The 25493-nt window shown below is 37.1% G+C and overlaps 1 protein-coding gene across 4 annotated transcripts in view; it reads left to right on the top strand.

Moving 5' to 3' along the window:
* Window positions 1–25298, top strand: part of nptnb (neuroplastin b) — a 35567-nt gene extending 10269 nt beyond the window's left edge. Inside the window, exons 2-9 of one of the 4 annotated variants that reach the window (XM_007576084.2) lie at window positions 9670–10017; window positions 14346–14520; window positions 16211–16305; window positions 20951–21084; window positions 21193–21466; window positions 24587–24608; window positions 24726–24799; window positions 24901–25298. In XM_007576084.2, the coding sequence (XP_007576146.1) occupies window positions 9670–10017; window positions 14346–14520; window positions 16211–16305; window positions 20951–21084; window positions 21193–21466; window positions 24587–24608; window positions 24726–24786 (1109 nt within the window). In that variant the 3' untranslated portion in view covers window positions 24787–24799; window positions 24901–25298. Of the gene's footprint in view, window positions 1–9669; window positions 10018–14345; window positions 14521–16210; window positions 16306–20950; window positions 21085–21192; window positions 21467–21963; window positions 22004–24586; window positions 24610–24725; window positions 24800–24900 lie in introns of those variants that run through there. The other 3 variants (XM_007576085.2, XM_007576087.2, XM_016662932.1) reach the window with 3 other exon arrangements.
* Window positions 25299–25493: the final 195 nt, after the last annotated feature.

Raw genomic sequence — 25493 nt, forward strand, 5'->3', positions numbered from 1 at the left:
ATGGCGATGCTGAATGGAGAATGGCGAACTATGAAAGATCATTGAAAATATTTCGCCATTCGTTCCTACGTCCACTTTGTGTGACTGGGTTTTTAAACTCAAAGCAAAAATGATTAATCAGTTCTCATTTAAAATGTTTTCAGCAACAAATCTTGGTGCGTTGTGAGAAGCATGCCATAATTTCTAAATTCAGCATATTCCGTGGCAGATGTTGAAAGCTCAAAAAGATAAAAACATTCAATGTCAGTCAGCATTTTATGTACTTATTCAAAGTATTGCTCTCGCTTGCTCTCTCACAGCCTGAATGAACTGCAGACATGGCTCGAAATGTTGCAGCAAGTAGTTTCTTTTTAAATACCTACTACATCCTTGAGCTTCTTCTGACTTAACATCTCACAGTTTTTTAAAAATAGATCCAGTTAAGCCCAAAACTATTTATAACCTCCAGATTTAGATTTAAAGTAATCTTTTAATTTTACCTACTACATGTCTTTGCTGACTGGAGGAATTCTATAATGGATCGGCCAGAGTTCACAAAATCCATGGAACATGTCACAAGAGACAGATCATCAAAATATAAAAAAATGCATAATTAAAAAAAAATATGATTCTTGAGAATAGGGACAAAACAGGTCCTATGGATAAAGCATGAAATTTGAATAAAATATACACAAAATATATTTTTTTCAAATATCTAACTAAACTAACCTGGGTCATGTGAGCACAACAATGTATATTTTTCTTTTTTTTGCTGAATATTTTTTTATTTTAAACATTGTAGTCGGTGGATGATGCCTGTAAAAGCCCTTGTCCAGGAGCAGAACTCAATACATTCTTATAGTTTAAAACAATTAAAGAAATACTAAAATTATATATTATGACAATTAAGTATAAGTAGTCATATAAATAATTATAAAAGTATCGATAAATTGAATTAAAAATAATTTTTAGATATTTTCCAACTCCGTTGAAATTTGTCCTTAGTTTTTGTCAACACCGTCAGAAATGAAAAGAATGTAAAAAAAATCAGGCATTATTGGGGGGCACCAGAACTTCTGAGGACCCCATGACGTTGTCTTTTCTCTTCCTTTGCTAGGAGGGCTAGTTAGCTCCGGTTAGCTTAAGTTATTCTTTAGTTTTTTCTTCTGTTTTATTCCTAAGTTGTTTGTCACAACCATGATGTGTCAACTCCATAACTGACAATTTACAAAACTTTGATGAAATTTTGCGAAATAAAAGCTTAATTTTGGTATAATGTAAAGATTTCATGGACCTGACGAGCTACAATATGGCCTTCAGAATAACATCATATAAATTGAGGTAGTTTGGCATTTCGTCAACTCCGTCAGATGTCAACTCCGTCAGAGTTTTTCTGACTCTTTCAGTGAAATTGTTGTCAAATCTCACTTAATTGTGCAACTAATTCATTTTAATGTATTTTACATGAATTGCATTACTTCACATGTACCAAGTTTTTCATTTTACTCACTAGTTTGTCACCACCTTCAGTTCTGTGTCAACTCCGTCATGCACTGTCAACTCCATCAGATGGACTTTTTCTTGTTTTTTGTTTTAAATAATATTTATTTTATTTCTTGAGAAGCATTTGTCTGTAAATTGAGTAAAAATATCACTAATGGGGTATTTTAAAAATCATTTTAGATTTATTTTTGTCAGATGGTGATGACAAAGTTTTGGGTCAGGTCGATTAAAAATGTAATTTTTAAAAAAAATTCGCAACTGGGAGCCTGTACCTTAGCATCTTCATATTTTCTAAACATTATTTGTCATATTTGCATACATAAGGTTGAGAAATAATGAAAAAAAATATGGGAAAATTAAAACCCATTTTGTCCCTATTCTCAAGAATCACTGATATATATATATGTATGTAACTCATTACCTGAAATTAAATTAGACTAAACCATTGCTGTTTTGTGTCAATTACGACAACCAAAATTATTGCTATTTGCCAAATAGCTAATTTTATTTTATCTTTTTTTACTTTGTTCTGTTTAAAAGTTTACATGCATTTCCTTACTATTTGACAATACATTTGATTGTAATTCCTTTTAAAAGAACATAAATTAGTGTTGGCACTTCCTGACAGAACGCGTGTAACCGAGTCAGGCTTGCAGGGTATCTTGCTTCAACACACCTGTGCACATCTGCCAACACAATCTTCTATGGGAATGAGATCAGGGTTGAGTGATGGCTCTAATGTCCTTAAGCCAATTTGTAACTAATTTGGTGGTATGCTTTGAATCATTGCCCATTTGGAAGACCGAAATGTGCCCCAGCTTTAACATCCTGACTGATGTTTGGAGGTGTTGCTTCAGTATTTCTCCTCCTGATGCTATTAGTTGAAGTGCACTAGTCTAGCTCAAAACTCCCTCAAAGTGTGGATTATGCTTTTACCTGCTTCAGATAGCATCTTCACAAGATGTTTTCCAAATTTTGCACAAAAACATGCTCTTCCTGTTCCAGAGAAAGTTTTACCAAAGAATGAACCAGACCAGTGGAGGCACACGATTCTGCTTCTGAGATCTTGGCTGATATCTTGAGATTTTTCCCAAAATGTCACACAGAGTCACAGAGTCGTTGCCGTATATACATCCATAGGTTTGCACTTTTTAATCTTAAAAAGTCATGACATGATCATCCTTTCAGCTGACCATTTTGTTTAGAAGTATCACAATCTCTCTCATCTTTTGAGCATTTAGCAAGTAGGTATAATTTTGATAATTCTAACTATAATTTCTAGCATCATGAAAAATAAAACATTTAATCTGATTTAATGTCAGACAATGAGTCAAAAAAAGTTGCGCCTTTTTATACGACAGTTGTAAAAAAGAAAAAAAAAAAAGCCTTTCCTTCAGGCGCAGTAATCCACTCTAATCCACTTTGGATGTAAAGTATCAGTGGGCCCTTTATTAAAATGCTTGTGGTAAACTTAAGGTAAACTTAATAAGTTTTTAAAATAATAAAATCTGTTGTGAATTTCCACAACACATTTAATGAAATAGAGAGGAAGTAGAATACAATATGCCATCTAAGTCTTATTTATTTCTATGTATTTTGCGTGACTTGCTAAATGACTTTCCTACTATTTGATTACCTTAGCATGTCACATTTAATGATGTCTGTTTTTTTTTTTTTTTAAAGTGAGCATATTTGGTGATCAAAATTATAAATAACAAAAAAAGACCCATTCTGCCCCACGTTTTGAATTGCTTTCATTCGTCCATCTTATGAATTGTGTGGATCAGAGTTTTATGAAGAGGAGTCTCTTCTGTCTGACACTGCACTGGGTTCCAGCCACCACTGAAACATTTGTTGAAGGACCCCTTTTTTAAGTCGGTCATCTAATCTTGTTAACGTGGACTAAGCCTTCTCCTGAGTGGATTTGACCATACAGAATTACCGTGTCACAACCAATCTAATGACCATTTGGAAGAAACAAGCAATCTGTAATCATATCAAAATTGTCAAAAGTGTAATCCAGTTAAAAGGTTTCTTTTTAGATATTGAGAAAAAAATAATAAAGATAAATATTTTGAGGGAATAAAAGGCACAATAATGAAATTAAATTGAGTTACATTTATCTAAAATCTACAAGTAAACTTTACCGAAAATAAGCCAATATGTCAATAAGTGTCAGCAGTATGCTGGAGTAAAAAAAGACAAAATCACATTCACAACTGAACGTACTTCAGTTCATCGGCCCTAGGGGGTTTCCTGCCCTCTGCTTTCTATGTGTGTGTGTGTGTGTGTATGTGTGTGTGTGTGTGTATGTTGTAGGTCTGTGGACAGAGATCCAGGTTGTAAGTAGGCAGCTGACTCACCCAGAGGCTATTTGGTGATGGTGTGTGGCTTGTTGTCTGTCCTCAGGGGAGCTCTCTACTCTACTTACGAGAGGGGGGTGGAGGGGTGTCTAGTCTGGACTGACTGTGACTTTCATATGCCTTCAGACAGCATTTCTAGTTTGTAATGCCACTGTGCACAAGTTAAATGGGAGTAGAGTGAATGTGTTAGGGCAGGTATGGTGTGATGAATACATGCCATTGACAGGTATCAAGGTGGACCAAGGTTTTAGGCGGTTAGCTTCCAAATGGCTAACAGTTTGAGTCATGCCATTACCACAGTTTAAGTTCTTTCATTGAACTGCCAGAGTTTTAAAGTAATGCAGCACATTCTGATGGTCTAGTGGTGAAATAACAAGATTTCTTACTTTTGAACATAAGCTTTGAAATTTAGCTTCAAGCTACTCTATTACCTACACAGCGTAATTTATCCATATAAAAAAGCTAGCAGTTCCTGTGTTTTGCTGTGTATGTTTTAGATTCTCCTTTGCTCAGCACTTGTGCTTAATTCAAGAAGAAACACATTTTTAATAAGTCACCTTACATGTTCCCTTTCAAAATACTTAGGTCGATCCTCCTCAACTTCACCCAAAAATTATTTCATTAAACTTTGTTTAGAACAAACAAAACTGAGATCAACTCATCTGTTTGTCAGCTGACAGCGTCTCCAGCTAAGACAGGCTGAGCTAACTTCTCTCCTATCACTCAGTTACTGAGATCTATCCAAATGGTCTGCCGCAGCATCCTCTGTCACTTTGCTTCTCCCATAACGACTCTGAAACGAATGAGCACCGGCTGGCTGCTTTGTGTTTTGTTTTCACTGTCTGTGCAAGCTCCCTGTTTAAACAACACAGAAATTGGTCTACTCACCGGCCTGGTGCTGTCTGCCGTTTGCTCAGTGCCTATTTCTCCAGAGTCTCTCTGAGCCTGAATTCAAATTAAGTCATCTGTTCACTTTTTTCCTGGTCTAATTTGCCATCATCTTGGATGTTCCTGACCTCTTTCAAGTAGCTGTAATATTGTAATCATTAGCTCTTAGGCATCAATGACACATTAATGTGCTCAGTGTCACACTGTGTTTTTCCTTTTTTGCTGTAATCATGGCAAATAGTACTATTGTAACTTCTTAGTGGAACTGAAATAAGGATTTAACGGTGTAGGTGGGTAGGCTTGTATTTGCCCTCCGGTGCTGTGTGGTGGGTTTGATATGCCCAGATGTTAGCAGAGAAAAGAAAGAAATGCTAATTACTACTCAGATCTTCAGGCATTGCACATAGAAACTCACAATCCTCCTCCTAGATTCATCTCCCAGCTTGAAGACTGCTTGTCTTTTCTAATCTGTCTTCATCAGTTTTTCTTTCCTATCTTCTGATTTAGCTTAACATGTCTAGTGCATGGCAACAGAGGTATTGTTACTATTTTACCATTGAATTAATTAATCTTATTAAATGTGTAGTTCAGACAATTTCTAAACTGTCTAAACTCAAAAAAACAAATATAAGCTTACAATTTTTATCACAATCAACAAAATAACTCCAAAAAAGTTTGAGACACATGTATAATAAATAAAATGAAGCCAATTAATTGTGTCTTTAAAAATAAAAAAGCCAGAATATTCAGCATGTTGTGTGTCATGTATGATGAGATTGAACAGGAAGTGATGAAAAAGGCCTTATTTAAGTCACAAGAAAACTGCACAGGGACATAAAAAAATCTATTGTGCTATTTATGTAAAATATGATAATGAAAACTGTAACATTTCTATGTGATAGAATACATTTTACCAGCATGAAGTCTGCCCATTAACACACAGGTACAGTCTTAATCAGTCATGTACGGGTCCAGATTCCTGTCAAAACATTTGCCCAATTTAGTCAGAAAATAATGTTAGACAGGTAATGTGTCAAGCTCTGTAGAGTGGGTGGGCAGCTTGATAAACCTCTGGTGACGTTGTCTTCTCTTTTGTGAGCTCATTAGTTGCAGCTATCACTCATGCATCCCTGCAGATCCTTGAAATCCTCTGTGTGTCTTCATCAGACTTAAATTATTCCCAAACTTTAGACACTAAAGTGTTTTCCTTAAAACAGCTGATGCTGTACAGTTTTCAAACTCAAAGACTTATAAAAATTACAAGTCAATAAAAGTATTGATATTGATTGATTATTGTACACAGTATAATCAGCTATGAGGATCAATTGCAGCAGCCCTACTTACTTATGGTCATATATGAAAAACCATAGCTGCCCTTCCAGGTTTTGAGTAAATAATCTGATCTGTTTCTGTGTCAATGATGCACTACAGCGCGCAGTCCTAACAGCTATAAGAGCACCAGTAAGCTGTTGTATTGAGACACGATGCAGAGTCCAGTCCTCTTGGGACTCCATGCTCTTTGTTCCAATTTCCTCTACAGCAATCCAGGGCAGAGTTAAGGCGCTGTACTTTTCTGATTTACCTAAGCACATGCGGTCACAGCTGAGAGGCTGCAGAGCGGGTGGAGGAGACTGTCTGCGGTGCAGGTGATTTGTCATCAGATGAGGTTCATTAAGGCTGGCAGTGTGTTGTTGGGCCAACCACTGATGTGGAAAAGGGTCATGAATCAGCCACAGTCCAAGGATGATTTTGGTAATATTGGTGATATTGCTTATTGATCCCATAGAAGGGTTATAGATGTTATTATTAAATTCACAGCAGTTCTAAATAAATACTGATTTCTCTTTCAATCAGCGAGTGAAAGTTGAAAAACGAGATTTGATGCACTTAATGGGTCCACTTTCTAGTGTAAAATTAAAATTATGAAAATAATCTTAAAGGGGGTAAGTTATGAAAAATCGACCTTTTTGAGCTTTACATCATGTTATGATATTATTCCCTAATCAAAAATATACATAGAGTATTTATTTGATTCTTTCATGCATGTTTGAGGAATTCTTTAATCTCTCACAGAAGCACTATAGGGTGTCTAAACAGCGTTGATTGCTCATACAAAGCGTTGCCTCTTTACCCAAAGCTCCTCCTTGGAGCTGCAGTCTTCAGCCGAGCTCCTGCCTCACAGAGCACCCTCTCCCCTTACTCTTCTGCAAAGCTCCACCAGACTAGCGACAGCAGCAATTAGCAAACACCTGGTGGAACTGCGTGTCTGCTGGACTTATCATACAAACTACTTCTCACTCCAGCATTTCTAGGCCTGGTTGTAAATTCCACAATGGAGCAATGTTACTATGATGTCGCACTGAGGCAGAGTGTTGAAAAGAGCAGGAGCTTCTTAAAGAGACAGGCCCAATTTTGAGGCGTGAAATTGCAAAGTCAAATTTCTTTTAAGTTATGTTTGATACAGAATTTTCATAACTGAAGATAACATACTTGATTTTGCTCGAAAATACATAATACCGCCCCCTTAACATAAGAAATAATTTAGTGTGATGCTGTACGAGTTATGAAAGCCCACTCCTTAAAGTCCAGCTTATCCAAAATGTAAGCTGGTTGACCTAATTTCTGCCATTGCCGTCATACTCTGATATGGACAAAATGAGATTAGACTGAACTCATTCAATTACATTTATATGTGTCAATATCTGGAAACAGTGTTTAATATGTAGCCTAAATCTTAAAAATATTCAGCATTTTTATAACAAAAAATGTGTTCAAGGATCAGATTTTGTTCAAAGAGCCATAATGTAATATGATGCAGATATTGGGGGAGGCAGCAAGGCAAATAAGGCCAGGGCCATGAATTAATGTTTGCAGGCAGGTTGTTTCAGAACGTCAAGTTTCCTTCCATAGCCCATTGACATGTGTGTTCTGTGAGTCGGTGACTCCAAATTGCCTAAAAGTGTGAAAGTAGGTGTGAATGTGTTTGTCCGTCTGTACGTATCAGCTCTGTGACAGACTGGCAACATGTCCACACTGCAGCTCACCTCTCACCTGGTGTGTTCTGGGATATATTCCAGGCACACATGATCTTTAACAGCACAGTTAAGGAAACATGCCATTTTAATTTATAAAAGAATAAGAAATATGTGCACAAAATTACAAAAAATTATTACATTTAGGTTTGAAGAAATTATTATTACACCTATTTTTTGTGGGATTTGAGATGAAATCATAGAGTAAATATACAGTAGTTTGTGGTATTTACTCAAAAAGTTTAAAACAAAAATGTATAACACCTAGTTATTTTAAATTAAAACAAAAATTAACATTTTTAATAATGAACAAAGTAAGCTATATATTGGGCTGCTTGGTGACACAATAGCATTCGAATCCCAGCCTGGAGTTTTTGTTTACATGTTCTCCTTGTTTCTGTGTGGCTTCTCTCTGGGTACTCCAGTTGTTAAATTAACTGGCCGATCTAAATTGACCTCCGGTCTGAGTGTGTTGCTTGTCCTGTGTATCTCTGACAGCTGATTAATTAACTGGATAGTTGTGGCAGAGAAACACAGCAGATTAGTTGCTCCTCTGCTCTTCTGTTTTCTGGAGCGCCCCTTGTGCCACATGCAGACCATACTGACAGGGTCTGCCTCATCATTTTTACTGGCAGGTCCGGTTTACAAGACCAAAAATGAAAGGCATACATTTTTTCATTGGCTTCACATGATGAAAGTCTGAGCTTTTTGCTGGAAAATGGCTTGTCTTTGTAAGGAAAGGAAAACTATAGTATACTCATCTCTCATCCAACTGACCAGCAGTGTAGAGCAATGTGTAGCAATGGGGGAGTGCAGTGCTATTCTTCAAAAAGGCTGAAGAAACCTATTCCAGCGATGCATCTTCCCAAATGCAATAAACAGAACATTAACCTGTAAGAATGATGAAAGAGTTTAGCGGTTTAAGAAAACCTTCTAAAATCTATGCATGCCTTTGTCCAGGTAACCTACACAAGCTTGAGATGTATTATTTCATAGTGTTTGCATATATTCAGTCACAGTCATTCCTTGCACATTTAACTTAACTGCTAATCAAATAAATAAGAAAGAAAATATGTTCACTCAGTTTGGACAAATATGTTGGAGTGTTGCCACAGACTTAATGGTTTAATGATTTCTCATTTATTTGTACTGCTCTGTCTTTTTGGATCATTGTTTACTTGTACATGGGAATGCACAAAACACCAATACTTCTGAGTTTGTTGATAAAATGTGTTTGACTTGAACTTGAACAATGACTAACCTTCTCTTTTTCTTCCTATCAATGATTTTGAGGCATGCTTCTTTATGATTTGCCTTTAATAATCTTCTCTTCTTTACATGTCCTTTAACTCTGCTTTATGTCCTTCTCTATCCCTTGACCTTCCCATGCCTTTTTACTCGTCCAGCAAGATCTCGAGAAACTCATCCATGCATTTATCTTTAGTCGCATTGATTACTGCAACAATGTCTTCAAAGATCTGTCTAAGAAGTCAATCAGGCAGTTGCATCTGATCCAGAACGCTACTGCTCGTGTTCTTACTAAAACTATGAAACTAGAGCACATCACCCGGTTATAAAGTTCTTACATAGGCTCCCTGTAGCTCAGAGAATAGATAAAATACTTTTGTTTATAAATCACTGAATGACTTAGCACTAAAACACATTAAAGACCCGTTGTTTTATCAGCCTTCCAGACCACTCAACTCTTCTCCTTCAAATTTATTCTGCATTCCCAGAATCAGAACCAGTAACTGGTTACTATATTGTGTTTTTTATCATGTAAAACACTTAGAACTGCCTTGTTGCTGAAATGTGCTATACTAATAATCTTGACTTGACTTGACTGGGCTAACCCTCTTCTCCCCTTTCTTTTCCTGCCATCTCGAAACGCCCCTCCTCTCCAGCTGGGTTTGTGAAGTCGCCACTGTCTGAGACTAAGCTTACCGGGGACACCTTTGAGCTGTACTGCGAGGTGGTCGGTAACCCCACTCCAGAGATCCAGTGGTGGTACGCCGAAGTCAACCGGGCCGACTCCTTCAAGCAGCTTTGGGACGGAGCCCGGAAGCGCCGGGTGTCCATCAACACGGCCTACGGCGCCAATGGGGTCAGTGTGCTCGGCATCACGCGCCTCACACTGGAGGACTCGGGGACCTATGAGTGCAGGGCAAGCAACGACCCCAGGCGCAATGATCTCCGACAAAACCCGGCTATCACCTGGATCCGCGCCCAGGCCACCATATCAGTGCTACAGAGTGAGTGATCTATGTGCTGTAGTGCCTAGATAATGAACAAACCCTGTCAAACCCTTTCCAATCTCAAAGAGGCAAGAGGCCAGCCACAGTACTGAAGAAATTACTGTTCTTCAGTAATTTTCTAAATTCTTCATGCCAGTGGTTGAATTTTATATCTTAGTTTCTGGATACAGTTTGGTTATACCTTAATGTTTTCTTAGTGAGTTCCCAAAATTCCCCTGAGAATTTAGATGACCACAAACCCAAGAGCTACAACTAGTCTTTATCTAGCCTTGTTCTGTCTTCTCTTCCACCAGATCTTTATTTCTCTTTTGCCATGTGTCCTTTTCCAACATTCCTCTTATATTGTTTTTTTTTCTGTATTCCGATTTCATCCTGTTTTCTATTCCTAGATTCATTTGTGATCTTGCTTTCCCATCATGTCGTGCCTCTTTTGTTGGGTTGATTGTTTTATTTACTTCAAAGCATTGCCTGCCAGCTAAATGCAGTGGAAACCTAGTGGTGCTTTGAAGTAATAGTGCTTTTGATTTAGCTTTTTCACTCCGGGCATGGTGTAAATGGGACTATAAGAAGACACAAGGAGGGGATCCATTCGGGTGTGAAACAGTGATTCCTGCTGTCAACTTCTTCCTGATAAAAGGAAACATTTACTGCTTTCAAATTTATGTGTGGTAATCCAATAACGGTACGACCACAAGGGCCCCTGGAGTGTCTCATTTCTTGTTGAAGATGAAATTTTTGCTTCAACACAACAGTCTCTTTGGATCTGTCAGTGCAGTTTGTTACCTTGTGCCTTCTCACCCATTAAGTGTGTGACTGTGAATCAGTAATGACATTATATCCCCTAACCTCCAGCTCTACACACACACGTATTCAGCTGGACCCTTCTAATCTGTGTGTGCTTCAGTGCTCTGCCCACTGGAGCACAGGGAAATGTGGAATGTTGTTAGTCATAGCGAAGCTTTGAGAAGTTTAGAGGAGTCTGGTCTGTGCTGACTTTTGGCTAAAATGTCATATTTTTTGTGAGTTCTGTGTTATTTAATGTTTGGCTAATGCAACTGCATTTGTCTCATTTACATGTTACATAATTCATCTCTATTCTGAATTTACTCCCTCACACAATACAATTTGTCATTACTGAGAAACAAATGTTTGAATATACACATGAAAGGCAAATTATTCCATGTTACAAGCTATACATAATAGTTATTTGGATGTATAGTTTGCAGTTTTGAAGACTTGAAGTCAGTTTGTCTCTTTTTGCATCTGTAATTTTGTCACATAAGATTTTGAATGTGAATCGCTCTATTCCAGAAATCATCATATCGATAGATTAACCCTACAAAGGTTTGTAATAGAAATGTGAAATTTTGCAGTTTCACATAAGCGTAATTCCTATTTTATGCATGATTCTATATGAAATAAACCTGCATAAATATGTTTTTGTTTGATCTTTGAGTTTTGGTACCCAAAGTTTTTACAGTCAAAGAATATGGCATGAGATGAAATATTTAAAAAAATTACTTTATGAAACATAAGCCTACAGCAACTATGTATTACAGCTAATTGTCATTGTAACATGAGTATTAATTACACAAAATAATTGAACACAAATTAAAAGGGATTCTTTGGTCCTCATTTGGTTCTCAACAAAAACGCTGATAAAAGTTTGTCTTAAAATATTTCTTAATTACATTCAAGACAAGATAACTGCCATTTACGTATAATTTTCACTCTAATCACAAATAACTTAACATTTACATTAGATATCCACTTAAGGTACACCTTCACCTTAATAAATCTGGGCTGGATTCCTATTTGCCTTCCGAAATGCCTTGATTTTTCTTAGCATAAATTCATCTAAGTGTTAGAAACATTCTTCAGAGATTTTGGTTTATATTGACATTATAGCAACACACAGATCCAATCATCTTATGAATTTCCTGTTCAATAAAATTCCAATTGAGCTTAGCTGGTGTTGGATCTGCTGAATCTGGAGGCCATTTGTGACATGGTGCACAATCCTGCTGGAAGTAGCTGTCAGAAGACAGGTATGCTCTGATGATAAAGGCAAAGTCAGCAATAACATGCAGGTTGGTTGTGATTTTTAAACAACTCACAACTGGAGCTAACTGGCTTAAAGTGTCAAGAAAATATCTTCAACACAACCACCAAACTGGACTGTTGATACAAAACAGGATGGATCATCAAACCAAAACTAATCTGACCTTGACATCTAAAAGTCACAATTGAAGAGTTGGTTGTAACGAGTGGCTCTTGGAGCTTTTGAGGTCTTTCTATCATTTGGAACCAGTTCACCCCTTTGCACCAACAAGGCATTTCATTTACACAACTACCACTTTAGATATTTTCAAATTGTTCACCAAAACTTGACCTGCAGCAATCTTCCCCACCTCTAAATGCAGTGAGCTGCTGCCATGTGATTGGCAGTTCTGCAGTTTGTGTTAACAAGCAAGTGAAGAGGGGTATCCAATAAAGTGGCTGCTGAGTATATTTGACAATCACTGGAAACATCTTTTTGAGTGCAGGAATTCACCACAAACGCAAGAGAAAATCATCTTGATCTCTACTTTTGCAGAGCCACATGCTTTAACTACATCCAGATGTGGTCACATATGAGAACGTTACCCCACTTATAGCAGCAACAGCGTGTCCTACAAACAACCTTCCATTAAAATTGCCAGTGGACCACTCTGCCACGTTGCTAAATGTTAATTTATGTACCTCACGTTGTGTGTGTACGCATGTCTCAAAGATACTATTAATAGCACATGTGGCTCTCCTTTGTAAGAGAGAGTGAAGGGGGAGGGAAGACGCATCCCCTCAGCTATTTAGCATCCGAATGTACAGGAAGAGGGTGAAGCGAATGCTAAAAGAAGTCATTTGTCAGTCTCGCTAGTTCCTCCTGTAGCCTCCCATTTGTTCTCTTTTGCTTTGCTCGTGGCTCTGCAGCAGCAGCCAGTAGTGGGATTATGATGCTTCTCCTCTCTGCTCCTCCCCTCGGGAGCTCCGTTGTTGCTATGGTTGGCCCGCCCTGAAGAAGGGGGAGGGGCAGTGCGGAGGAGGCCTCCTGCTCACAACTCAAGGCAGAGCAAAGGGCACCTTGCTCTCAGATGACACCCTTTACTGTGATAAACCCTGGTATTGTTTCATAACCAGCCTGGAAAGCAGTGTAGATGTCACTATGCTTGTTAATGTGGATCCCAAATAAAATGAATCAATAACCAAGGAGCCACATATATGCATCTAAACTTGTGTTTAAAAAATGTACTCTATGTAAGAATGTTGCTCAGATTACCCTGATTATCTTTTCTAACATATTTTTAGAAATGCAGCTTAATCATCAGACAACATCTTCAGCTTCTGTGGCTAAAAAGCAAGTGCTTTGGTTGGTATCAGGAAAGAAGCATTTAATATAGCGGTTACAAATGAAACTAAATGAGTAAACAAGTATCTTATTACAGAGTTGCAATTGATTTTTATCATGAATCTAGGCATGAGCCTGATAATAAAATTATGTGGCATGATTGCCTTGATAGTGTGATCTTTACACACACACAAAAAGTATTTGATCTAACTGCTTTGATTTAAAACAGAAAATCAATAATTACTACTACTTTAACATACAGAGATAGTCAGACATTTCTTTTTAGCTTGCCAGTTGTACTTTTAAAAGAACTCAATTTAAAAGTTATTATTGGCAATGTTTTAGTTTTCACACAAAGACTGTTGGTATTTTTTACAACCTAAAATGTTTCAAAGTGTCCAAATGTGTATTTCTTATAAAAAAAAAAGGGTACAGTAGCCTCCTTTTAGACAGGTGGCCAGACGTGTGTTGCAAAAGCATGGCAGAGGGAGCAGTACTGCACTAGAAAATACTGGTGACTCCAGCTCTTTCAGACTGTCAGATTTTCAAATATAGGAAAGATGGCCCCACTTTTTTTATTTCATTCTCTGCCACTACAACAATCACATCTTAAACGTACTCTGACGATTTTAAAATCTGATTTATTAAAGAATGTCTTAAACAACCCATCCATTAATTTTTCTATTAGAGCAAACATCCCTTTTAATCTGTCAAATACCACTTTAGGTTTTTAAAAGTAAATTTGAATCTAAAGAAGTCATGCACTTAACTATGCCTTTTGTTTATTTGCTGTGTGGACTTCACTTCTTAGTCTCCCTCCTACACAGATCATTTAAAAACAGCACACAGCCTACAGCTAACACACCACAGCATGTGAGAAAGCATTAAATATCTCCGAGCTCTAGTTCTGGGATAAGATTTGACTGTGTCTGTCTTCCAGAACCAAAGATCAATGCCTCTGATCAGATCGTCCTGCCCCTGGACGGACCTGTCAAACCGGTTACCCTACATTGCAACCTGACTGCTGCCCATACGCCCCACAAGGACAGTTTCTGGATGAAGAATGGACGCGAGATTCCAAACACACGGGGAGAAGAGAGAACCAGATCGTTCAGGTGACAAAATCCTTTGAATACACATTCCACTGCTCATCCTAAACACCCATTTAATGCAGCACTTTTAGATAAAATAAAGCCATTGTGCGAGCAATAAAGGAGCTGAGGTAATCTCTGTCTCAGCGGGGTGTGAAGACATTCTTGGAGATCAAGACCTTGCATAGACTGAGGCATTACAGTATACTGATTAGTTCTCAGCTGGAGGTGACAGAGGTGCACACAGCTACATGCATGCTAACTCAGGTTTGTTTTTCTGCTTGGTTGACTGATGGTGAGGGATTTTTAAAAAGTGGAGCACAGACCACAGAGCAGCAGATTTCCCCCACTCTAAAAATAAGCAGACAGTGCACTAAAGGCTATGACAATAAAACTCACCATAAGCTTGTCTGTGCGATCACTTATGTTCAGGAAGCTACAGATCATAACTTTCTAAATGTTAGGTTTCTCTTATCTAAGATAGCTTAGTAACTCAGTTCAAAAAGTTACCTCATATAACAGAAGCAGTTTAAAAAAAAAACAAAAAAAAAAAAACAAGTATTTATTGTTATTGTCTGCTGGGCATGTGTAAAGTCAGTAGTTTTTCCCAAGACTGTAGCAAAACTTAATTGAAAGAAAAATTATAATCTGTACTTGTGTAATACTCTGATTTTCTGAGAAGTTGAATTTGGGGTTTATTAGCTGTAAGACATAATCAAAAATAACTGAAACAAACACTTAAAATACTGTATATCAATCTAAAAGCAAAGAATCAGTATATTTATTTTGAACTTATGTATGTTACTTTTATTAAACTATCTAAGTCTCACTGAGATTAAAAATCTCTTTTACAAGACATTCTAATTTTCAATTCAATAGGTGAAGAAAACTTTCCAGTAATATCTACATATCTCTTTTTCATTGTGCAAACTAATCTTATAGAGTTTGTTTTGTGGCAACACAAAATTGTGTTATTTATATGCACAAGTGTAACACAAAATACAAATTTAGTCATTCAGTCTTGTTAAAATCAGTAAATAGAAATTCAAAAACAGAAGTAGTTTTCATTTAATTTTAAATTATCACAAATTATGTCATTTGCAAATTAAGAGTTTGCAAATGACATATTGTATTTAATACCCACATCTCACTCCATCCATCCATCCATCCATCCATCCATCCATCCATCCATCCATCCATCCATCCATCCATCCATCCATCCAATAAAACTAAGCCTCCACTCTGTCATTTGCCTGAATAAATAGTTCCTGCTGTCACACAGTATAATCATTTAGCAGAGAGCCACTGTCAGCCCCCATAGACATACCACATACTCTGTCTAGCCACAAGATAAGACCAATTGGTCACTTCCTTGTCACACTACATCAGTGAAACTCTGAACATTACAGCTAAAATGCCTGTAGCACACTTTCCTGCAGAATACAGGGCTGCAGTTTTGTAATATCTGAATAAAAGGCCATGATTTTTTTTTTCACGGCCTTGTGAGTTCCTTAGGCGTTCACTGATTTAGTCAAAGCTCATTATGATTTGTAAATTCAAAGCTAGATGCCTTAATTTACTGGACTTTTTGCACTACAAAAAGTCCAGTAAATAAAAAAACAAACAAATGGTAAAAACAGTAAATAAAAAAAATGTATTTTCATTTGGTGGAAAAAAATTATTTGTTGGTGTTTTTTTGTTTTATTTCTTGTAGAATCTCTAAACCTCGAGCAGACGATTCGGGGGAATACATGTGCGTTTACACATTTGATAAAGCGCCAAATGCAAACGCAACAATTGAAGTGAAAGGTAAGTTTTCTCTGGAACAAGATAGCCAAAGTAAACATTTTATGGTTCAAACAAATGTCTAGTAATTACAGAAACATATGCATAATATGCAGCTTGTAGAGAGATTAAGGATGTTGAAGGAAAACTGTTCACCAAAAGCTGTGTCAAGAGAGTCATTGTTGTCAAAAATGCTTGAATCCGGGCAGTGCAGTGGTGACGACAGGGAGAATACCTGAGGCTGTTGTCACTCTTGGCTTTACTGAGACTACAATCTAGTGAAATGGACAGGGAGTGCACACACTCTCCAAAATATGCAAAGAACAAGGGTTACAAGGAGACTTTCATAAGAACTGTGACCTATAAAAATGAAGTGTTATGGTTAAAGAGGACAGGAAATACAAATTGTTGTCGCCTTATACAATAACTTGCCCCATCTGGCCATTTGGATACTTCTGCATTCTGTATTTTAATAACCTGCGCTAGTTCAGCACATAACTTGCAATAAGGTGGTGCATAAAAGAAGGTTTATTAAATATTCCAAGACAAGCTGAAGATGAAGGAATATTACATTAGTTTCTTAGTGAAAAAAAGAAAGTCAAGTAGGGTTTTATCAGTTCTCTCAATTATAGCAGGACGACTGTGAACTGTGAACGCGGTGTCATAGCTTCTCTTATGCAGAAATAACATCATTCATAGGTTATTGGGTGTACTTTGTGTGTAAGATTCTAAAAGATGAGTTCCTGTGAGAAATTGGGAGTGGAGTAAAGCAAATCATCTCCACCTATAAAATCTGCAGCAGGCAATTCACAAGATACGACTGAAAGAATCCTGTTACATTTTGTTACACCTTGCCATAAATACTGTTAAGGCTTGTAAAAAAAAAAAAAAAAGATCAGAACAGTGCCTTGCAAAATACTCAAAGCTCTTAAACTTAGTCATATTTTTTCTCAAAAAGCAAACACAAATGTTGATGTAATTTTATTGGGGTTGTATGTGAGAAACCAACACCACTATTTGAACAACCAAGACAGAAACCACAAGAGTTAGCCTCTTTTAGAGATTTACTTGCATACCAGCAAGAAAAAAATGCAGTGATTTACACAGTTTGTAGGTCAGAGTCTCTTCTGACCTTCAAAGTGCTTACATACACTTGTGATGCCCACTGCTACATGTAAGTTGGGTATTTCTTGCAGCCCTGCAAAAAGCGCCTGGAAACACCACTTCCTCTTTTCACAGACTTTGTCTCAAAACAGAGAAACAGGAGTTTCAACTGTCTACAACCGTCAATGTGTCATGTTATTCTCAAACCAGACTGTCTGTTAAATATAAGGTCAAATGTCAACATTGAGTAAATGATTAATCAAACCAATGTAATTGATTCTTAGTAAATAGCATGAAATGATGATAATGAACAAACATTTTACCAACACATAGCAGTGCATAACTATGAAGTGGAAGAAAAATGGAACATGTTTTTTACTTTTCTTTTTTAAAATAAAAATATTTATATCCAATTTTGCAGAATCAAACTTAATTTCATTTGCAGCATTTAGTCTTTTGTGCTATGTCCCATAAAACATCTAAGCACCAAACATTTATCCATTCTTCATTGGTAACCATGGAGTAAAAAATGTTACTTAGAAATTTTATTTAGATGTGTCAAGATACAGGGGACCTAGAGCAAATACAAAACATTGAAAATCATTTATGATTATCCTTCCAATTACCACTTATGCACAATTTTGTGTTGCTTCAGCACAAAAAATCCAAATAAAATACAGACGCGTGGGGTCGTAACGGGACAAAATGTGAAAAATTCATGGGGTGTGAACAATTTTTAAAAACTCCCTTAGGCCTTTTTTAAAATGTTAAATGTCAACTTCAAATATTTAGAACTTGAATCGGAGAACTTAACCTGTTCACTCAAGTGAACAACAAGGAGTATTGCAAGTTCTTTAAAGTAATGTTTTCATTCAAGGTAGCACTGAAGCCATCAACCTGAATAAGGAGTCCTCTGTGAGGAAGGGCAGGTCAAACCCTCTTCAAGAGAAGATTGCCTGTGTAGTGCATAAGCCAATTTGCAGCAGCATGGCTGTAGTGCATACTGAGCCAGGCCCGCCTCTTTGTAGCGAAGCCTGATTGCGTAACACAGATGACAGCTGTGCGTGTTGCTTTCACTGGATTGTCAGATGACAGCACTAGTGACCATTCAAACTGTTATTTCTGCAGTGGTTTGGCCGCTGAGGCTCACTATCTGCCCCCAGTGGGAAGATTTAGTATCTGAAACTGTCAATGAAGGACTTTTTGGTGACATTGATGGAAAAAAGATAAGAGAGACTATAATAACAGCCTTTTGATGTCATAAGCGTTACAAGCGCTGGATCTAAAAAAAAAAAAAAAAAAAAAAAAAAGACATTTTTTTCTGTCCGCAAACTCTTGTAATTTTCTAGAGGTGGTTGAGATCCACTGTGACCCAGGTAAGCAAGCCCACTGTTAAGCAAGCCAGCTTTCCACAGCGCTCCTGGCAGCAGTTCACTGAGATCCCTCGCCTACAGTGTCCTTGGCACACTCATCCTTGCAGGACTCGGCTCAGAGGCAACAGATGGAGGGTTCTGTGATGTTGTAGGATTAAGGCTCAGAATACAGGCCCAGCCATCTCTGTGGCACGAGTGGACTTTATTGTCTGTGATATGAAGCTTACTATTCATACATATTTGGTCCTATTATGCATATCAAGTTTTATGTAAGGCAAAGCACCTTTCTCAGTCAGTTTTATTTCAAGAAAATAATAAAGCGTCACAACAAATCTTTCCATGAATCAAAATACCAAATGTGAGAACTGATATGATTAAGCGCTTTAAAAAATATATATATATATCATGTCTGTTCTTTCATCTTCTCAGGAAAAAAAATTTTCTGACAGTTTTGACCTTGTTCCCTTTCACTCATCCCTCTCACTTTCATCCCACTTTACCACAGTGTGGCTCACGGAAATTACTAATCAAGAATCAGGAGTGTGAAATGGAGATTTCTGCCTGTTTCAGCACCACTCAAAGGGCTGTCTGTGCTCTGTCAGTCACAGAGATGTCACAGTAAGGATAACACATAAGTAAGCTTGGCCACTCCCCTGCTCTGGGAGCACGTGTGCACCATAATTAGAGTGAACTGATGTCACTGAAGAGCACAGAGCCCTCCTGCCCTCCACACACTGCTGAAAATTTCTCACACTCAGTTGCTGTGATGTCAAAGACTAGAGAAAAACGGCTAACTTGGTGCTAAAAGGTGTCTCACCTTGGGGACAGAGTATTTTACTAATCGGTTATCATTGCTTTTCTTTGCCTTGTGATATATTTTCATAATCAGCATTCATTACAGAGAGTTAGCTTTGATCATTATTTTGATGTTAAAATTCTCATTTTAGGACTTTACTGTCAAATTACTGTGAATGGGAACATCTGGAGGCTTTCATATTATACTGATGCAACCCTGCCCCCATCCTTGACCTCGATACGAATGGTATTGAAATGCTTTTGTCCCATGTAGCAACAGACCCTGCATTTAGCTGGAGGATGTATAGTACAGTTCATAAAATAATTTGAGTTTATAGGGAAAGTAAATATCTTTGCATGTAATTTACCAGTTTATGTCACTTGGACCCACGAAATATAACAAAATAATTAAATTCAGTGCTTATCAAAAGTATTCATACCCCTACACACACCTACAGTCTTGATTGGGATTTTGGAAGACCAATACACAACATGCTTTGTAGGTTAGAATTGAAATCACACCGTTGCTGCATTTTTTCAGATAAATCTACAAAAATCAAAAAAAAAAGTGGAACACCTATGTGTTAGAGTTTTTTTTATAACATTCTCCCTCCTGAGGTGGGCATCTATGTTCTTCTCTGGTTTAATACTCTCCTTGCGGTTGTGACACAACAATATGTGAAAATGTTCTGGGCTGTAAATACTTTTGCAAGTGTTATACATGTTTAGAAAAGAAATTCATGAAAAAATCAACACAGAGTCACTTTGCAAAGCTGCTGGAGCAGCAGTCCAAGGAGATACAGAACCTGAAAAGAACTGAATGCATCTGCTGCTCCGTCTGCCTCTGCAGTCTGAAAGCTGAGTACAGAGACGGCCATGTTGTGTTGAAACACATGATACCACATTCCCAGTCATGATGGCTCTTTTGTCGGAGCCCCCTTTCTCCACATCCTCGAGAGACACACATTCCCCAGGGAGAAAGGATGTGCTGTAAACTTCTTCCACTCTTGGTTTTGGCCTGTGACCTGTTGTCTTTTGTTGAGATTTTGAAAGCTTAATTAGTGCTCCTTCTTGTAAACAACTCACTAGCTTTCTGCTGGTGACTCACTATAACAGACGTGAAAAATTAATAGCTGCACCTGCAAACGCCGCTTAGCCTGTGCTGCATCCACATTATAGTTAATGGAAACATCTATAGAGAAAAAAGCTCAGTAGATACAGAAAAACAGTCTGGGTTAGAAGCCCTTTTGAATCATACAGACACAAATAACTCCCTTAAAACTAAAACAGATAATCATTCTCTTCATATTTATGTCCTTTGGTAGGAATGTAAATCTTTCTATGAATGGTTTTTCTTCCTCTAGATGAGTTGTTAATGATCTGTTTTGCAACCCTAGCAAAACCCTACATCACGGGGCACAAGCGAAGTGAAAATAAAAACGAGGGGGAAAATGCAATGATGTACTGCAAGTCTGTCGGCTACCCGCACCCAACTTGGACGTGGCGAAAGGTGGACGGAACATCTTACAAGGTTTATATCAAATTATAAAAAGCTAAAAATATGCGCAGATGCTGTAGCTCAAAGAATTTAACATCGTTTAACTATTATTTACTTTGAGAAATGGTCACTGTTTTTCAGGATATTGACAACTCCACAGGACGCTTCTTCATCACAAACAGAGACAACTACACAGAGATCAACATACTGAACCTAGATATAACCACGGATCCTGGAATATATGAATGCAACGCAACCAATGTTATTGGGAACACTGCGGAGACCACGATACTACGAGTGCGCAGCCATCTTGCGCCGCTTTGGCCTTTTCTGGGAGTGCTCGCAGAAATTATCATCCTCGTAGTCATCATCGTTGTGTATGAGAAACGCAAGAGGCCAGATGACATTATTGATGGTAAGAAAATCTTCAGTTGGAAAGCAACTATGAGTAATAATCTGAAGGGAGATTAAACTATAACATGTGAAAACAAACTTTATGAGAAAATTTATGCTTTTTGGCAGTAAATCTGTAGATGTTTTGTCAGCAGATTAGGAATAGCATGATGGTGAAGAAACCATCATGCTTTATGCAGCAAACTTTGAACCCCAAAGTTGATTCTGTTGTTTGAGGAGACCTGGAGAGACCAACGGGAATTAAATAACTCAGTAGTTATTTCTCCTTTTTGTTTTGGGTCACGTGTTTAGATGCATACAAATGTGACCTTTATGTATTCACACTTGGAAATTAGACAAAGCTCGGTCTGGAAAGAGTTGGCTAGTCATACAAGCTAGCAGCAGTTACGAGACGTACAGAATATTGCCAGAATATCAATTTTTTAACTTAATTGGTTACTATTCTTTTCCCCTTTCCCCTTCCTTCCATATGGAACCATATTCTAAATGGGTGGTAAGTGAGAGATCCTGCATGGCTATGAAGATCTGTTGTCAGTTTGTATGTTTTTAAACCAGCCTACAATCCATTTACAATCCTTTTTATCTTGGATGATATATTGCTTTGATTTGAAACATTTTTACTTCCATGAAAATGAACCAATGATATTCTGATCCATTTCCTTAATGTAGATGTAATATAAGATATAAATATTTTGATAATCTATGTTTTTATTCAAAAAATAGCCATGTATTTTTTATTATGCAATATGCAATTAAAATTTTAGATGAATAAAAAAAAACATATAAGGTATACAAGGTATTTCCCAGATTTTAAATGTGAAAATGCTTCTAAGTGGAATGTGTACACCAAGCCAAAGAAAAATAATAGTAATAATAATAATAGAACAGAACCTTTCAGACAAGCATACAGGACTGATATGCATTCCTATCAGAGGCTACAAGAAAATGAACAAGAAAACAGTAAAATGAAAATGCAGAATAAGTTTTTAAAGGATTTACCACTGTGACGTAAGTAAGAGTAAAGTACACTTTCATTTCTGAAATATTTCTAATGCACTCTCTATAGTTTGGACTTAGATCAGTTTTCAAGTAGTACAATGAAAAACATATCCATTCCCTAGTTTTACAGCAAATACATCTGTTACAGCAAATACATCTGTTTAGGACATAATAATATTGAACTATATTTTGGGGACTGCTGGGTTTTTTTCTTGGCAGTGTTCCCTCTATCTGTTATCAGATACCTAGGTCTCTGTTTTTCTTACTGAAGCTGCAAGCCAACCCGATCCGCAGCAAACTCACTTCGTCTTGCTGACTCAGCACAAAAACTTTTTCAAGAAGATGCAGAAAGCCACAAAAATCCATTTTTTAAACAAACTGTAGCTGCAGCCCATTGTGGAGAGTTCCTAAAACAGCTTTATCAGCATGACTTCCTCTCCTGCACCACCTCTCTCTGCCTGGTCCCTGCTCAACCAGTGGCAGGGGCCCACTCAGCCAAACACACACAGGATGATGGAAACAAGACAAAACAATGCATTGATCTCTAAATATTGTTAAAGTTTAAGTTTAGGCCACTTTTAGATTATACAGGTCTTAAATGGTGAATAGAGTTTTTTCTTATGTAAAACCAGTCTTGTGTTTATTTTTGTCTTTTATTAAAATTTATTTGAAGATACAAAACATTCACGGGTGAGAAAGAGCAAAAAGTCTGCAAGAGGAAAATATATATACTTATATGTATATGCAAGGGGTTAGCCTGCATAAGCTCTGTGCACAGTTTTTGGTCAACCAAAAAATTGAAGCGATTAAGGTAGATTATATTTGCCATGTTTATGTCATTCAAATCAGGATGAATCCCAGCTCACAGCCTTTCTCAAATCTCCTTTTAGCATCCACTGTTCCCAGAGGTTTTGGCCCCTGTCTGCGTGCGTTATAATTTCGAGTCTCTTGATGGCTTAGCTGCATTGGAACACTTTTTAACTCCACAGCCAAAGGCTTTGATGCAAAGGCTGACATCTCTGTACCTGCTGCTAAAATGACTATTTTTGCTGTGTGATGAACTTATTAAACTGCAAACGTTATATAAAGAGAGACACCAAAATGTTTTATTTGTAAAAGTGAAATCACAATTGATGTTTCACAGATCTTTTGTTAAACCACTAAAATCACACAGCAAAAAGCTGTTAGTGTGCTTGCAAAGGCATAACAGTAAATTTGTGTTGTATACATATGAAGTGTGATAAAACTGCATAAGCCGACAGATTTTTTCTCCTCTTGACAGAACCATTTTTTTTTCTTTTTTTGGTCTAACATTATAACTGCCATAATCTGCTCCATTTTAATGCCATGGAATGCTGCTAATGCTGCTTATCCCTGACTAATAACTGCATGGAAAATATCTTACTGTGACTGGTTACTTCTTGTACCTGCTGACACATTTCATTTGTTTGCAAAACACCAACAACCCTACATACCCCAAGGCTGAGGGGTGTGAAACCATTCTTTTTCTACCACCAGCAACTTTCAGCACCAGCTTTGTTTGTTTTTCTGCAACACTGTAACAATGGCACCTATGCTACTTCCCTATTACCACAAAGACTAATATTTAATGTCTGTTACACTATATTATTGCTTTATAGTATGCAAAGTAATTGCAAACTAGCAACATCTATCATGCCTCATCCAAGTCTATTTAAAACTGCTAATTGTAATTAAAAGATGGCTTTAAATGAGCCATCTGTAGCACTCCTACACAGCCTTTATTTGAAATAAACAAGAAACCCATGAGAGTTATGTAAGGTTAAGTTTATAATGTTTGGCTTAAAAACTGATTTTATAGACATTTATGAATTTGTTTACAGTATTTGCTTCAGTAGCAAATACTATAAACTCACCTTTGTAAGAATGTAATGCACAAAACCACCAAAATCACTGCTCTGGATTTACCAAACTTCTGAAAATGGACAAACCTCAAAACACTCCGTCTGAAAAAAAAACCCCAAACAAAACAAAACAAAAATGGATCAAAATCAGCAGTAAACGTATATTCTGCTTCTGTTGTATTCCTTTCTATCATTTGACCTCTATTTGTGTTTTTGTCTTGTTTTTTCCCACGTCAAAGACGATGAACCAGTCGGAGCAGCGTAAGTAAATAAATACTTGTAATACTGTGCATTAGACATCGTTTAAAAGGAGTGGGCAATGTATGATCTGTGATTTATTACTGCTACGTCACTGTGATCTATCTGCTTTTATCCTAGGAAAACAAACTCAACAAACAACCACAAGGACAAAAACATACGCCAGAGGAATACAAAATAAGCAATTTACTCAAGTAAGACTGTGTTGTAAGAGATGGTGGGGAGGGGGAATAAATGCAGAACTTACTGAGAGGATAACCCATATTCAAGTCTTCTCTCTACTTTCTCTTCACAGATGAGATGGATAAACTGCATTTTTTTTTGACTACATGAAAGTATCAGAGGTTGACAAAACTCCAGGCAGTGTGGAATAACCCATATCCTGTCTCATTCTATGAGAAACAATATCAGCACAACACTGGCAACAATAAGAACTTACTGTAATGGCTGTCTTAAGCATGCCTTATCCAGTCTTAGATGGCAATTTCAGGATGATGAATAATGACTAACACGCCACAAAGGTGTACACATTTCCAATGTGCTGTTGATGTCTCCTTTATTAATTTTAACATATCCTCAACTGAGGTGATTCCTTTTGTATTACATATCATGTACAATGCATGCAAGATAATAACGCAATAGGATACTCAGAATAGACATTTTCTGTTGTTATCCCTCGTGTGGCTTTTCTGCATCCAATCTACCTGTTTTTTATGGAGTCATCATATATATATATATATATATATATATATATATATATATATATATATATATATATATATATACTTTTTATCAACAATTTGTACAGCATATCATTGTCATTAAAATATTTAATTTGTGAGAAGAAAATCTACTTTTAACAGAACTTTTATTGTGAAGCAAGGGCTT

This window comes from Poecilia formosa, unplaced genomic scaffold (assembly GCF_000485575.1).
Source record: "Poecilia formosa unplaced genomic scaffold, Poecilia_formosa-5.1.2 Scaffold396, whole genome shotgun sequence".
NCBI lineage: Eukaryota > Metazoa > Chordata > Actinopteri > Cyprinodontiformes > Poeciliidae > Poecilia > Poecilia formosa.